Source organism: Scyliorhinus torazame, chromosome 2, assembly GCF_047496885.1.
Source record: "Scyliorhinus torazame isolate Kashiwa2021f chromosome 2, sScyTor2.1, whole genome shotgun sequence".
Lineage (NCBI taxonomy): Eukaryota > Metazoa > Chordata > Chondrichthyes > Carcharhiniformes > Scyliorhinidae > Scyliorhinus > Scyliorhinus torazame.
This window is the reverse complement of record NC_092708.1, coordinates 376,096,177-376,111,746: the sequence shown is the minus strand read 5'-3', so window position 1 is coordinate 376,111,746 and position 15,570 is coordinate 376,096,177. Positions and strand designations below refer to the sequence as shown.

General features: G+C 53.1%; 1 protein-coding gene across 1 annotated transcript in view; it reads right to left on the bottom strand.

Annotated features, from left to right (window-relative positions):
• LOC140404691 (latent-transforming growth factor beta-binding protein 2-like) overlaps positions 1-15,570 on the bottom strand; it is a 685,726-nt gene that overhangs the window by 15,100 nt on the left and 655,056 nt on the right. Inside the window, exon 34 of the mRNA XM_072493356.1 lies at positions 14,853-15,293. Coding sequence (XP_072349457.1) covers positions 14,853-15,293 — 441 coding nt within the window. The remainder of the gene's footprint in view (positions 1-14,852; positions 15,294-15,570) is intronic.

Genomic DNA, 15,570 nt, shown 5'->3' with positions numbered 1-15,570 from the left:
CCTTCCCCACCTCCTCCCACCCCCTACCCAACTCCTCCCACCCCCTCCCCACCTCCTTCCACCCCCTCCCCATCGCCTTCCACTCCTTCCCCACCTCCTCCCACCCCCTACCCAACTCCTCCCACCCCCTCCCCACCTCCTTCCACCCCCTCCCCACCTCCTTCCACCCCCTCCCCACCTCCTTCCACCCCCTCCCCACCTCCTTCCACCCCTCCCCACCTCCTTCCACCCCCTCCCCACCTCCTTCCACCCCCTCCCCACCTCCTTCCACCCCCTCCCCACCTCATTCCTCCCCCTCCCCACCTCCTTCCTCCCCACCTCCTTCCTCCCCCTCCCCACCTCCTTCCTCCCCCTCCCCACCTCCTTCCTCCCCCTCCCCACCTCCTTCCTCCCCACCTCCTTCCTCCCCCTCCCCACCTCATTCCTCCCCCTCCCCACCTCCTTCCTCCCCCTCCCCACCTCCTTCCACCCCACCTCCTTCCACCCCCTCCCACCCCACCTCCTTCCACCCCCTCCCACCCTACCTCCTTCCACCCCCTCCCACCCCACCTCCTTCCACCCCCTCCCCACCTCCTTCCACCCCCCCACCTCCTTCCACCCCCTCCCCACCTCCTTCCACCCCCTCCCCACCTCCTTCCACCCCCTCCCCACCTCCTTCCACCCCCTCCCCACCTCCTTCCACCCCCTCCCCACCTCCTTCCACCCCCCCACCTCCTTCCACCCCCTCCCCACCTCCTTCCACCCCCTCCCCACCTCCTTCCACCCCCTCCACACCTCCTTCCACTTCCTCCCCACCTTGTTCCACTCGCTCCCCATCGCCTTCCACCCACTCCCCAACTCCTTCCACCCACTCCCCACCTCCTTCCACCCCCTCCCCACCTCCTTCCACCCCTCCCCACCTCCTTCCACCCCCTCCCCACCTCCTTCCACCCCCTCCCCACCTCCTTCCACCCCTCCCCACCTCCTTCCACCCCTTCCCACCTCCTTCCACCCCTCGCCACCTCCTTCCACCCCTCCCCATCACCTTCCACCCCCTCCCCACCTCCTTCCACCCCCTCCCCACCTCCTTCCACTCCCTCCCAATCAACTTCCACCCCCCTATCGCCTTCCAGCCCTTCCCAATCGCCTTTCCACTCCCTCCCCAACCACCTTCCACTCCCTCCCCACTCACCTTCCACTCCCTCCCCACCTCCTTCCACTTCCTCCCCATTACGTTCCACTCGCTCTCCACCCCCTCCCCAATCCCTTTCCATCCCCTCCCCATCGCCTTCCACCCCCTTCCCATCGCCTCCCACCCCCTCCCCATCGCCTCCCACCCCCTCCCCATCGCCTTCCACCCCCTCCCCACCTCCTTCCACCCCCTCCCCACCTCCTTCCACCCCCTCCCCACCTCCTTCCACCCCCTCCCCACCTCCTTCCACTCCCTCCCAATCAACTTCCAGCCCTTCCCAATCGCCTTTCCACTCCCTCCCCAATCACCTTCCACTCCCTCCCCACCTCCTTCCACTTCCTCCCCATTGCATTCCACTCGCTCTCCACCCCCTCCCCAATCCCCTTCCATCCCCTCCCCATCGCCTTCCACCCCCTTCCCATCACCTCCCACCCTCTCCCCATCGCCTCCCACCCCCTCCCCATCGCCTCCCACCCCCTCCCCATCGCCTTCCACCCCCTCCCCATCGCCTTCCACCCCCTCCCCATCGCCTTCCACCCCCTCCCCATCGCCTTCCACCCCCTCCCCATCGCCTTCCACTCCTTCCCCACCTCCTCCCACCCCCTACCCAACTCCTCCCACCCCCTCCCCACCTCCTTCCACCCCCTCCCCATCGCCTTCCACTCCTTCCCCACCTCCTCCCACCCCCTACCCAACTCCTCCCACCCCCTCCCCACCTCCTTCCACCCCCTCCCCACCTCCTTCCACCCCCTCCCCACCTCCTTCCACCCCCTCCCCACCTCCTTCCACCCCCTCCCCACCTCCTTCCACCCCCTCCCCACCTCATTCCACCCCCTCCCCACCTCCTTCCACCCCCTCCCCACCTCCTTCCACCCCCTCCCCACCTCATTCCTCCCCCTCCCCACCTCCTTCCTCCCCACCTCCTTCCTCCCCCTCCCCACCTCCTTCCTCCCCTCCCCACCTCCTTCCTCCCCACCTCCTTCCTCCCCCTCCCCACCTCATTCCTCCCCCTCCCCACCTCCTTCCTCCCCCTCCCCACCTCCTTCCACCCCACCTCCTTCCACCCCCTCCCACCCCACCTCCTTCCACCCCCTCCCACCCTACCTCCTTCCACCCCCTCCCACCCCACCTCCTTCCACCCCCTCCCCACCTCCTTCCACCCCCCCACCTCCTTCCACCCCCTCCCCACCTCCTTCCACCCCCTCCCCACCTCCTTCCACCCCCTCCCCACCTCCTTCCACCCCCTCCCCACCTCCTTCCACCCCCCCACCTCCTTCCACCCCCTCCCCACCTCCTTCCACCCCCTCCCCACCTCCTTCCACCCCCTCCACACCTCCTTCCACTTCCTCCCCACCTTGTTCCACTCGCTCCCCATCGCCTTCCACCCCCTCCCCAACTCCTTCCACCCACTCCCCACCTCCTTCCACCCCCTCCCCACCTCCTTCCACCCCTCCCCACCTCCTTCCACCCCCTCCCCACCTCCTTCCACCCCCTCCCCACCTCCTTCCACCCCTCCCCACCTCCTTCCACCCCTTCCCACCTCCTTCCACCCCTCGCCACCTCCTTCCACCCCTCCCCATCACCTTCCACCCCCTCCCCACCTCCTTCCACCCCCTCCCCACCTCCTTCCACTCCCTCCCAATCAACTTCCACCCCCCTATCGCCTTCCAGCCCTTCCCAATCGCCTTTCCACTCCCTCCCCAACCACCTTCCACTCCCTCCCCACTCACCTTCCACTCCCTCCCCACCTCCTTCCACTTCCTCCCCATTACGTTCCACTCGCTCTCCACCCCCTCCCCAATCCCTTTCCATCCCCTCCCCATCGCCTTCCACCCCCTTCTCATCGCCTCCCACCCCCTCCCCATCGCCTCCCACCCCCTCCCCATCGCCTTCCACCCCCTCCCCACCTCCTTCCACCCCCTCCCCACCTCCTTCCACCCCCTCCCCACCTCCTTCCACCCCCTCCCCACCTCCTTCCACCCCCTCCCCACCTCCTCCCACCCCCTCCCCACCTCCTCCCACCCCCTCCCCACCTCCTCCCACCCCCTCCCCACCTCCTCCCACCCCCTCCCCACCTCCTCCCACCCCCTCCCCACCTCCTCCCAACCTCCTCCCACCCCCTCCCACCCCCTCCCCACCTCCTTCCACCCCCTCCCCACCTCCTTCCACCCCCTCCCCACCTCCTTCCACCCCCTCCCCACCTCCTTCCACCCCCTCCCCACTTCCTTCCACCCACTCCCCACCTCCTTCCACCCCCTCCCCACCTCCTTCCACCCCCTCCCCAATCACCTTCCACTCCCTCCACACCTCCTTCCACTCCCTCCACACCTCCTTCCACTCCCTCCACACCTCCTTCCACTTCCTCCCAATTGCGTTCCACTCGCTCCCAATCGCCTTCCACCCCCTCCCCACCTCCTTCCACCCCCTCCCCACCTCCTTCCACCCCCTCCCCACCTCCTTCCACCCCCTCCCCACCTCCTTCCACCCCCTCCCCACCTCCTTCCACCCCCTCCCACCCCCTCCCCACCTCCTTCCACCCCCTCCCCACCTCCTTCCACCCCCTCCCCACCTCCTTCCACCCCCTCCCCGCCTCCTTCCACCCCCTCCCCACCTCCTTCCACCCCCTCCCACCACCTCCCACCCCCTCCCCACCTCCTTCCACCCCCTCCCCACCTCCTTCCACCCCCTCCCCACCTCCTTCCACCCCCTCCCCACCTCCTTCCACCCCCTCCCACCCCCTCCCCACCTCCTTCCACACCCCCCCCACCTTCTTCCACCCCCTCCCCACCTCCTTTCACCCCCTCCCCACCTCCTTCCACCCCCTCCCCACCTCCTTCCACCCCCTCCCCACCTCCTTCCACCCCCTCCCACCCCCTCCCCACCTCCTTCCACCCCCTCCCCACCTCCTTCCACCCCCTCCCCACCTCCTTCCACCCCCTCCCCACCTCCTTCCACCCCCTCCCCACCTCCTTCCACCCCCTCCCCACCTCCTTCCACCCCCTCCCCAATCGCCTTCCACCCCCTCCGCATCGCTTTCCACCCCCTCCCCATTGCCTTCTACCCCTCCCCAATCGCCTTCCACCCCTCCCCAATCGCCTTCCACCCCCTCCCCATCACCTTCCACCCCCTCCCCATCACCTTCCACCCCCTACCCATCACCTTCCACCCCCTCCCCATCACCTTCCACCCCCTCCCCATCACCTTCCACCCCCTCCCCATCACCTTCCACCCCCTCCCCATCACCTTCCACCCCCTCCCCATCGCCGTCCACTCCTCCCCAATCACCTTCCACCCCTCCCCATCACCTTTCATTCCCTCCTCAATCACCTTCCAACCCCTCCCCAATCACCTTCCACTCCCTCCCCCATCGCCATCCACCCCCTCCACATCGCCATCCACCCCCTCCCCAATCACCTTCCACCCCCTCCCCAATCACCTTCCACCCCCTCCCCAATCACCTTCCACCCCCTCCCCAATCACCTTCCACCCCCTCCCCAATCACCTTCCCTCCCTCCCCAATCACCTTCCACCCCTCCCCATCGCCATCCACCCCCTCCACATCGCCATCCACCCCCTCCCCAATCACCTTCCACCCCCTCCCCAATCACCTTCCACCCCCTCCCCAATCACCTTCCCTCCCTCCCCAATCACCTTCCACTCCCTCCACACCTCCTTCCACCCCCTCCCCATCGCCTTCCACCCCCTCCCCATCGCCTTCCACCCCCTCCCCATCGCCTTCCACCCCCTCCCCATCGCCTTCCACCCCCTCCCCATCGCCTTCCATCCACTCCCCATCGCCTTCCAACCCCTCCCCATCGCCTTCCACCCCCTCCCCATCACCTTCCTCCCCATCACCTTCCACCCCCTCCCCATCACCTTCCACCCCCTCCCCAATCACCTTCCACTCCCTCCCCAATCACCTTCCACCCCCTCCCCAATCACCTTCCACTCCCTCCCCAATCACCTTCCACTCCCTCCCCATCGCCTTGCAGCCCCTCCCCATCGCCTTCCACTTCCTCTCCATTGTTTCCACACCCTCCCCATCGCCTTCCACTTCCTCCCCATTGTTTCCACCCCCTGCCCATCACCTTCCACCGCTTCCCCATCACCTTCCACCCCCTCCTCATCACCTTACATAGGCCTATCTATGCTCAGGAAACGTGTCAACCAACTTATGCCTAGCAAGCTCCAACAAACACCAATCAAATGTGACTGGGGAAATTGTTTTAGTGGTATTAGCTGACGGCAAAATGTTAACCACGACAACTGGAGAATTCTCCTGTTCCTCTTTGTATGGGATCTTATAAGAGTAGTGTAAGGATCCTCGTATTTAAATCTGATTTACCTTGTCTATTCCCTTTATTTTTTTGTTATCTTGGCTGTGATAACTTATATATCTGGACGATTACTGAAACACCTTCTGGCAGATGTGTTGTTTGGTTTGGCCTCTGGAGCCCCCGATACCAGTGCTATTTGGTCTGGCCCAGTGATGATATATTTTGATAGACTTGGCTGGCAATCAATTGGCTGCTTTGACTACCCATGACTTGACTGGCTCTCGATGATGATTGCACTGTTCTGCCCAACTCAAACAGGCTTCGTTTTGTAGAGTGAAGTCCTCTTTGGAATAAGGCTTGGAGAGCCACAGTTTTTTTCATTCTCCTGGTGACCTCCCTAAGGTCCTGAAGAAAAGCCCTTTCTCTCTCTCTCCACAGCCAGTTAAACCTGCAGGAAGATTCAGACCAGCATTCGCTGCACGCAGGAGGGGTTCTATGAAAACCTTCTTTTAAAATTTTAAAATTGGAGAACTCTGTGCGGGATTCTCTCATCTCGGCGCGGGCCGGAGAATCCCCGCGACTGGCACGAATAGCGCCACGCCCCCCCCCCCCCCCCCCCGATGCTGGGACGCAGAGCGGAGAATCGGCACCATTGGCGCCGGTGTGGTTGGCGCGATGCCGGTCGGGGACGCTCTATGCGGCCCCCCCCCCCCCCCCGCTGATTCTCAGCCCGACCAAAAGGCAGAGAAAGAGCAGGAATGCAGTGCAGGTATCTCCTGCGGTCATCTCCCTCCAAAGCAGGTATACCGTTTTGGATACTGTTGGGGGAGATGACTCACCAGGGGAAGGCAGTAGTAGCCAGGCTCATGGCACCGTGGCTGGCTCTGCTGCACAGAAGGGCGGGAAAGAGACTGGCAGGGCTATAGTCATAGGGGATTCAATTGTAAGGGGAGGAGACAGGCGTTTCTGTGGTTGGATACGGGACTCCCGAATGGTATGTTGCCTCCCGGGTGCACGGGTCAGGAATGTCTCAGATCGGCTGCAGGACATACTGAAGGGGGAGGGTGAACAGACAGTTGTCGTGGTGCATATAGGCACCAACGATATAGGTAAAAAAAACAGGATGAGGTCCTACAATCAGAATTTAGGGATTTAGGAGAAAAGTTAAAAAGTAGGACCTCAAAGGTAATAATCTCAGCATTACGACCAGTGCCACGAGACAGTCAGAGTAGGAATTCAAGAATAGTCAGAATGAATACGTGGCTTGAGAGATGGTGCAGGTGGGAGGGGTTCAGATTTTTGGGACGTTGGAACTGGTTCTGGGGACGGTGGGACCATTACAAATCGGATGGTCTACAGTTGGGCAGGACTGGAACCAATATCCTAGGGGGTGCTTTTGCTAACACTGTTGGGGAGGTTTTAAACAAATGTGGCAGGGGGATGGGAACCAGATTAGGAAGTTAGAGGTCAGTAAAGAGGCAACAACTAAAGCCAGTAAGGTACTAGATAATAAACTCAATGTGACTAAGGGGAAGAGTAGACAGGGAAGAGATGATGAACGCAAAGGCACAAGTGGTCTGAGGTGCATTTGTTTCAATGCGAGAAGTGTAGCAGGTAAGGCAGATGAACTTAGGGCTTGGATTAGTACCTGGGAATATGATGTTATTGGTATTACTGAGACTTGGTTGAGGGAAGGGCAAGACTGGCAACTAAATATCCCAGGGTATAGATGCTTCAGGAGGGATAGAGAGGGAGGTAAAAGGGGTGGAGGAGTTGGATTACTGGTCAGAGATGATATCACAGCTGTGATTAAGGAGGGCATGATGGAGGATTCGAGCACTGAGGCAATATGGGTAGAGCTAAGAAATAGGAAGGGTGCAGTAACATTGTTGGGACTTTACTACAGGCCTCCCAAAAGCGAGCGTGAAGTAGAGGTACAAATATGTAGACAGATTATCGAAAAATGTAGGAGCAATAGGGTGGTCGTTATGGGAGATTTTAACGTCCCCAACATTGAATGGGACTCATGTAGTGTTGGAGGCGTAGATGGAGCAGAATTTGTAAGAAGCATCCTGGAGAGTTTTTTAGAGCTGTATGTAAATAGTCCAACTCGGGAAGGGGCCATACTGGACCTGGTATTGGGGAATGATACCGGCCAGGTGGGTGAAGTTTCAGTCGGTGATTACTTTGGGAATAGCGATCACAATTCTGTAAGTTTTAGAATACTCATGGACAAAGACGAGAATGGTCCTAAAGGAAGAGTGTTAAATTGGGGTAAGGCCAAGTATAACAAAATTCGGCAGGAGCTAGGGAATGTGGATTGGGAGCAGCTGTTTAAGGGTAAATCCACATTTGAAATGTGGGAATCTTTTAAAGAAAGGTTGATTAGAGTGCAGGACAGACATGTCCCTGTGAAAATGAGGGATAGAAATGGCAAGATTAGGGAACCATGGATGACGGGTGGAATTGTGAGACTAGCTAAGATGAAAAAGGAAGCATGCACAAGATCTAGGCGACTTAAAACTGATGAAGCTTTGGAGGAATATCAGGAAAATAGGACAAATCTCAAATGCGCAACAAAGAGGGCTAAAAGGGGTCATGAAATATTTTTGGCTAACAGGGTTAAGGAAAATCCCAAAGCCTTTTATTCGTATATGAGGAGCAAGAGAGTAACTAGAGAAAGGATTGGCCCACTCAAAGACAAAAGAGGGAATTTATGCGTGGAGTCAGAGGAAATGGGTGAGATCCTTATGAGTACTTTGCATCGGTATTCACCAAGGAGAGGGACATGACGGATGTTGAGGCTAGGGATGGATGTTTAAATACTCTAGGTCAAGTCGGCATAAGGAAGGGGGAAGTTTTGGGTATTCTAAAAGGCATTAAGGTGGACAAGTCCCCAGGTCCGGATGGGATCTATCCCAGGTTACTGAGGGAAGCGAGGGATGAAATAGCTGGGGCCTTAACAGATATCTTTGCAGCATCCTTGAGCACGGGTGAGGTCCCGAAGGACTGGAGAATTGCTAATGTTGTCCCTTTGTTTAAGGAGAGTAGCAGGGATAATCCAGGGAATTATAGATCTGTGAGCTTGACGTCAGTGGTAGGCACACTGTTGGAGAAGATACTGAGGGATAGGATCTATTCACATTTGGAAGAAAATAGACTGTGATAGGCAGCATGGTTTTGTGCAGGGAAGGTTATGTCTTACAAACCTAATAGAATTCTTTGAGGAAGTGACAAAGTTGATTGATGAGGGAAGGGCTGTAGATGTCATATACATGGACTTCAGTAAGGCGTTTGATAAAGTTTCCCATGGCAGGTTGATTGAAAAAGTGAAGTCGTATGGGGTTCAGGGTGTACTAGCTAGATGGATAAAGAACTGGCTGGGCAACAGGAGACAGAGAGTAGTGGTGGGAGGGAGTGACTCAAAATGGAGAAAGGTGACTAGTGGTGTTCCACAGGGATCCGTGCTTGGACCACTGTTGTTTGTGATATACATAAATGATCTGGACGAAGGTATAGGTGGTCTGATTAGTAAGTTTGCAGATGATACTAAGACTAGTGGAGTTGCAGATAGCGAGGAGGACTGTCAGAGAATACAGCAAAATATAGATAGATTGGAGAGTTGGGCAGACAAATGGCAGATGGAATTCAATCCAGGCAAATGCGAGGTGATGCATTTTGGAAGATCTAATTCAAGAGCGTACTATACAGTCAATGGAAGAGTCCTGGGGAAAATTGATGTACAGAGAGATCTGGGAGTTCAGGTCCATTGTACCCTGAAGGTGGCAACGCAGGTGGTCAAGAAGGCATACAGCATGCTTGTCTTCATTGGACGGGGTATTGAGTACAAGAGTCGGCAAGTCATGTTACAGTTGTATAGGACTTTGGTTAGGCCACATTTGGAATACTGCGTGCAGTTCTGGTCGCCACATTACCAGAAGAATGTGGATGCTTTAGAGAGGGTGCAGAGGAGGTTCACCAGGATGTTGCCTGGTATGGGGGGTGCTAGCTATGAAGAAAGGTTGAATAGATTAGGATTGTTTTCGTTGGAAAGACGGAGGTTGAGGGGGGACCTGATTGAGGTCTACAAAATTATGAGAGGTATGGACAGGGTGGATAGCAACAAGCATTTTCCAAGAGTGGGGGTGTCAATTACAAGGGGTCACGATTTCAAGGTGAGAGGGGGAAAGTTTAAGGGAGATGTGCGTGGAAAGTTTTTTACGCAGAGGGTGGTGGGTGCCTGGAACGCTTTGCCAGCGGAGGTGGTAGAGGCGGGCACGATAGCATCATTTAAGATGCATCTAGACAGATATATGAACGGGCGGGGAACAGAGGGAAGTAGATCCTTGGAAAATAGAAGACATGTTTAGATAAAGGATCTGGATCGGCGCAGGCTGGGAGGGCTAAAGGGCCTGTTCCTGTGCTGTAATTTTCTTTGTTCTTATACCAATCCAACTAGTGGTTTTCAGCACTCCGTATCCCAGAAGAGAGTGGACTACAAAGGCTTCAACATCAACCACAAGAATCTTCCATATTTAAATCCCCCATTATTTTACCCCTTTCCCTTCCTGTGTGTGCTTTTGTCTTGTATGTGTTTGGTAGAGGGGCGGGGGGGGGCAGTCAAAGGGGAAAGCAATAGATTGGCAGCCATTATTCTAGTTTAATTATTGCATATTTTAACTAATTTCTTGTTATAAATAAACAGTTTTTGTATTTTCCTGATGAATCTGGTGCCTGTAAGTTATTGGAGCAGTCTAGGGTCAAAGATCTTTAAAACTTGAGAAGAATTATTGCTTAATTCACTTATGTTGTGACTCTGGGTCAAGGGGAGCTGAAATTGACCGCACCCTAGCCCAGGATGTTGTAACATAAATTGGGGGCTCAGGTCCGGTATACGAAGCGTTAGACGGCAAATTTGGGTTACAGTATAAATTTAAAGAGACACCAAGTATGTTGCAATATGGGATGGCACTGCAAGCTGCTAAGCATTTTCTCCAGGTGGAAGACTTAACACGGGATTATTTGTAGGGGCTCCACAAAGACTGGCCAGTCGAATTGGCTGGAAAATTAAAAGTGGTTATACCAGCTAGAGCTACGAAGGTGGGGGTATTTGAAGCAATTGCTAAATATTTAAATTTGATGGAGGTGCTAGGAGCACAGGGGCCCCGACGAGAGTGTGTAGCATTAGGGATGTCTTCTGGTGGGGAAATGGAGCTGGAGAGAGTTTGGTTGCAGTTACAGCATGAAAGGGAATTTTAAAAAATGGAGATGGAAATGAAGAGAGGAACGATGGAACAGTGGTTAGCACTGCTGCCTCACAGCTCCAGGGACCCGGGTTCGATTCTGACCTTTAATCTTTATTATTGTCACAAGTAGGCTTACATTAACACTGCAATGAAGTTACTCTGAAAATCCCCTCGTCGCCACACTCCAGCGCCTGTTCAGGTACACAGAGGGAGAATTCAGGATGTCCAATTTAGCTAACAAGCACATCTTTCGGGATTTGTGGGAGGAAACCGGAGCACCCGGAGTAACCCCATGCAGACACGGGGAGAACGTGCGGACTCCACATAGACAGTGACCGAAGCGGGAATTGAGCCTGCGACCCTGGCGCTGTCAAGTAACAATGCTAACCACTGTGCTCCGTTCCGCCCACATTGGATGGCTGTCGGTGTGGAGTTCGCACATTCTCTCCGTGTCTACTTGGGTTTCCTTCTACAGTCCAAAGATGTACAGGTAGGTAGTTTGACCATGCTGAATTGCCCCTGGGGGTGGGGTTGTAGGAATGGGGTGGGGGACTGTGCCTAGGTCTTTCGAAGGGTTGGTGCAGCCTCGATGGGCCAAATGCACGCCTTCTACACTATAAGGATTCTATGATTCTATGAAAAAGAAAATGAGAAGAGAAAGAGAGAGAGACAGAGATAGATGAAAAAGAAAAGGAGTGGGATTTCCAGTTTAGGTGACTGGAAATGAGTGGGAAGCTGCCAGAATGTAGAGGGGTGCTTAGTCCTAGAACGGAACTCAGTGGTGATCGGTTTAAATTCATACAGACTCTCTGAACATTTGAAGAGAAGGAAGTAAAAATGTTCAATAGGGCTTTTGAGAAAATAGCAACCCAAATGGAGTGGCCAAAAGCGACATGGACATTACCCCTGCAGAGTAAATTGACGGAGCGGGTATAGGCAGTTTATACAGTCTTGTCCGAGCAGGAGTCAAAGGATTATGAGACGGTAAAAAAGGCTATTCTAGATGCATACAAATTGGTTCCCGTGCATATAGGCAGAAAGTTTGGAATTTAAGGAGACTGATGGGACAGACTTTTGCAGAATTTGAAAGGGTTAAGCAGAATAATTTTAATAGATGGGAATGAGCGTTGGGAATTGAAACTACCTATGAGGCTCTGAGAAAGGCCAATCTCTTAGAGGAGTTTAAGAACTTCTTACAATCTATAAAAAAAGCCCGTGGTGAAGACCAGAGTTACAAACTGCTAGGCAAGCAGCAATTATGGTTGACGATTATGAGCCTATCCATAAATTTGAACCTTTGTTCCATTACACCCATAATTTTGAAAAAGATAGGAAGTGGGAGAGTGAGAGAACTGAAGGTAGCCAAGGTAGAGAATGGATAGCTGGGAAGGCTCCGAGATCTCCTCCCCAGACCAAATAGGAAGGTCCTGTGGGGTGGGGGTGCGACTTGGAAGTCAAGACGTTACCACAATGTAATACCATAATGTTACCATTGGTGTAATAAAGTGGGACACTTTCGTGTAGCATGTTGGAAGTTGCAGGGAAAACCCATGGGACTTGTTGGATTTCGGAAGGAGGCTTCTGAAAAGGGAATGAAAGTGGAGAATACTACGGTGCAGACTGTAGCATTAACTGGACTTAGGCGATCTGAGGTGAACACCGCTGTGGGACCAGATGTAAGGAATGAGGTAGTTGAGAGATATGCCAGAAAGATCATCACATTTTCTTGACATAACAGTTTAAAGAGACACAGAGGCTACTCAAACTCTCTTACTGGAGAAGGACCCACATAGACCCACGGATGAAGACTGAACTGTTGTTCCTCAGGTAGTGGTACCGTCCAAGTACCGTCAGAAAGTCCTGCGTCCATACTAATGGCAAGATATCTGGGAATACGGAAAAACCAGGCCTCAGTCAACAGGCATTTCTCTTGGTGGGGGCTGCAGGTGGCACGGTAGCACAGTGGTTAGCACTATTGCTTCACAGCGCCAGGGACCCGGGTTCAATTCCCGCCTTGGGTCACTGTCTGGGCGGAGTCTGCATGTTCTCCCGGTGTCTGCGTGGGTTTCCTACGGGTGCTCCGGTTTCCTCCCACAAGTCCTGAAAGACGTGCTTGTTAGGTGAATTGGACATTCTGAATTCTCTTCAATCTACCCGAACAGGCGCTGGAGTAACTTCATTGTAGTGATAATGTAAGCCTACTTGTGACACTAATAAAGATTATTATTACAAGGATGTAGTGCAGTTCTGTAGTGCCTGTCATACCAGTCAGGTAATAGGTAAACTCCAGCATATGATCCAACACGTGCCATTAATACCCATCCCGTGTTTTAAAACCGTTTAGTTGGGTATTTATTGGTTGATTGTGTCAGACCGTTGCCTAAAACTAAGGCAGGGCATCAGTACATTCTTATGGTCATGGGTATGACCAGATGATTCAAAGAAGCTGTACCGTTACGAACCAATACCACTAAGATAGTAGTGGAAAAACTGATACAGTTTTTCACCCGCTATAGCTTACCCTTGGAAGTGCAATCGGACCAGGGGTCTAACGTCATGTCAAAACTTTTCCAGGGTATTACATCTGGTAATTGGTGGGTTGGGTATCAAGCAGTTAAAATCAACTCCCTAATACCCCTAAACTCAGGGAGCTTTGGAGAGGTACCATCAGACTCTCAAGACAATGATTAGGGTCTATTACAATGACTAACCAAAGGATTGGGACAAAGAATTGGATTTCCTATTATTTGCTACTAGGGATTCCCCAAACAAATCTACTGGATTTAGTCCTTTTCAGTTGGTTTACGGTCATGAGATATGAGGTCCATTAAAACTGATGAAAGAGAAGTTTCTCAGACCAGAGGACAATTCCTCCATGTTGGATTACGTATCCACGTTTCTTGGAAGACTCACAGGGGCCTGTCGGGTAGACCGGGAGCATTTGAAGATTTCTGGAGCCTGAATGAAACTGTGGGCGGATATGCAGACGAGGCTGAACAGAAGATACTTGCCATCGTGATCAGTTTTGGGTAAGTGCCAGATATCAGACAGGAATACCTCATGACAATTAACAGACATTGTGCAAAATTCCGTTTTTGAAAAGTTATTTCATGGGATGTGACCATTGCTGGCAAGGCCAGCATTTGTTCCCCATCCCTTATGCACTTTGGGTAGGGGGTGGTGAGCCCTCTTGAACTGCTGCAGGATACAGCATCGTTTGGAGATTTGGGCGGAGAGATGGCAGATGGAGGTTAATCCGGACAAATGTGAGGTAATGCATTTTGGAAGGTCTAATACAGGTAGGGAATATACAGTCAATGGTAGAACCCACAAGAGTATTGACAGTCAGAGAGATCTAGGTGTACAGGTCCACAGGCCAATGAAAGGGGCAACACAGGTGGAGAAGGTAGTCAAGAAGGCATCAGGCATGCTTGACTTCATTGGCTAGGGGCATTGAGTATAAAAATTGTCAAGTCATGTTCCAGCTGTATAGAACCTTAGTTAGGCCACACTTGGAGTATAGTGTTCAATTCTGGTCGCCACACTACCAGAAGGATGTGGAGGCTTCAGAGAGGGTGCAGAAGAGATTTACCAGGATGTTGCCTGGTATGGAGGGGATTAGCTATGAGGAGAGATTGAATAAACTTGGTTTGTTCTCACTGGAACAAACTGGTTGAGGCGCGACCTGATAAGAGATTTACAAAATTATGAGGGGCATAGACAGAGTGGATAGTCAGAGACTTTTTCCCAGGTTAGAGGGGTCAATTACTAGGGGGCATAGGGTTAAGGTGCGAGGAGATGTACGAGGCAATTTTTTTACACAGAGGGTAGTGGGTGCCTGGAACTCGCTGCCGGAGGAGGTGGTGGAAGAAGGGACGATCATGACGTTTAAGGGGCATCTTGACAAATACATGAATAGGATGGGAATAGAGGGATATGTACCCCGGAAGTGTAGAAGATTTTAGTTTAGACGGGCAGCATGGTTAGTGCAGGCTTGGAGGGCCGAAGGGCCTGTTCCTGTGCTGTACTTTTCTTTGTTCTTTGTTCTGTTCTCTACAGGTTCCTTGTGGATAAAGCCAATGTTATAGTATAACTTCAGCCCGTTCATTAACGGGAAAAGTCTAATGGTGATAAAAAATGAACTGAATCACAGCTTACCATTGTCACTGCTACTAAACAATGGGACTCTTCCTGGCTCTCGAGGACGGTACTGTTCAGTGTGTGAATCTCCTCTAGAGCCATACTCAGGCCTAGGTTGTGGATTTCTTGATCCATATCCTTCACCAAACCGGGGGTCTGTCAAACCATATTGAGGAGTAAGATGAGGATCTCTTAGTTCATACACTGAGCCAGGTTGTGGATCTCTCGGTTCAAATCTTGGTCCAAGATAGGGATCCACTGGTCCATATTCTAGTTCACGTTGAGAATCATAGGGTCTATATTCAGGCTGAAGATAATTGTCGTAGGATCCAATTCCACGTTGGAAATCTTGACCAAAGGATGGTGTTTCTGGGCCGTATTCATAGCCAGGTCTATCATGGAGCCCAGTTGATACATCACCAAATATCCTAGGAATGTTACAAAGCTGGGCAAAGTCATCTGTAATGATGCCAAAAGAAAATCAGTAAATAAAAAAGACAAGAAAGCAAGAAAGCAAGTAAAAAGGCAATAAAAACTGTCTATTCTAACAACACAAACAATCCAGATCTGGGGTTGGCTGGTTGTCAAAATTTGACAGTTCCAATATGCTGTCCAATTATGATAACTTTGATATAAAATGTGTTTATTTTTCCTGTGAAATACTTTGAATTAACAGATTACTTGCCTTGACACTTAGACCAACTTGTGATATATAAATCTTCTATATGCACACAAA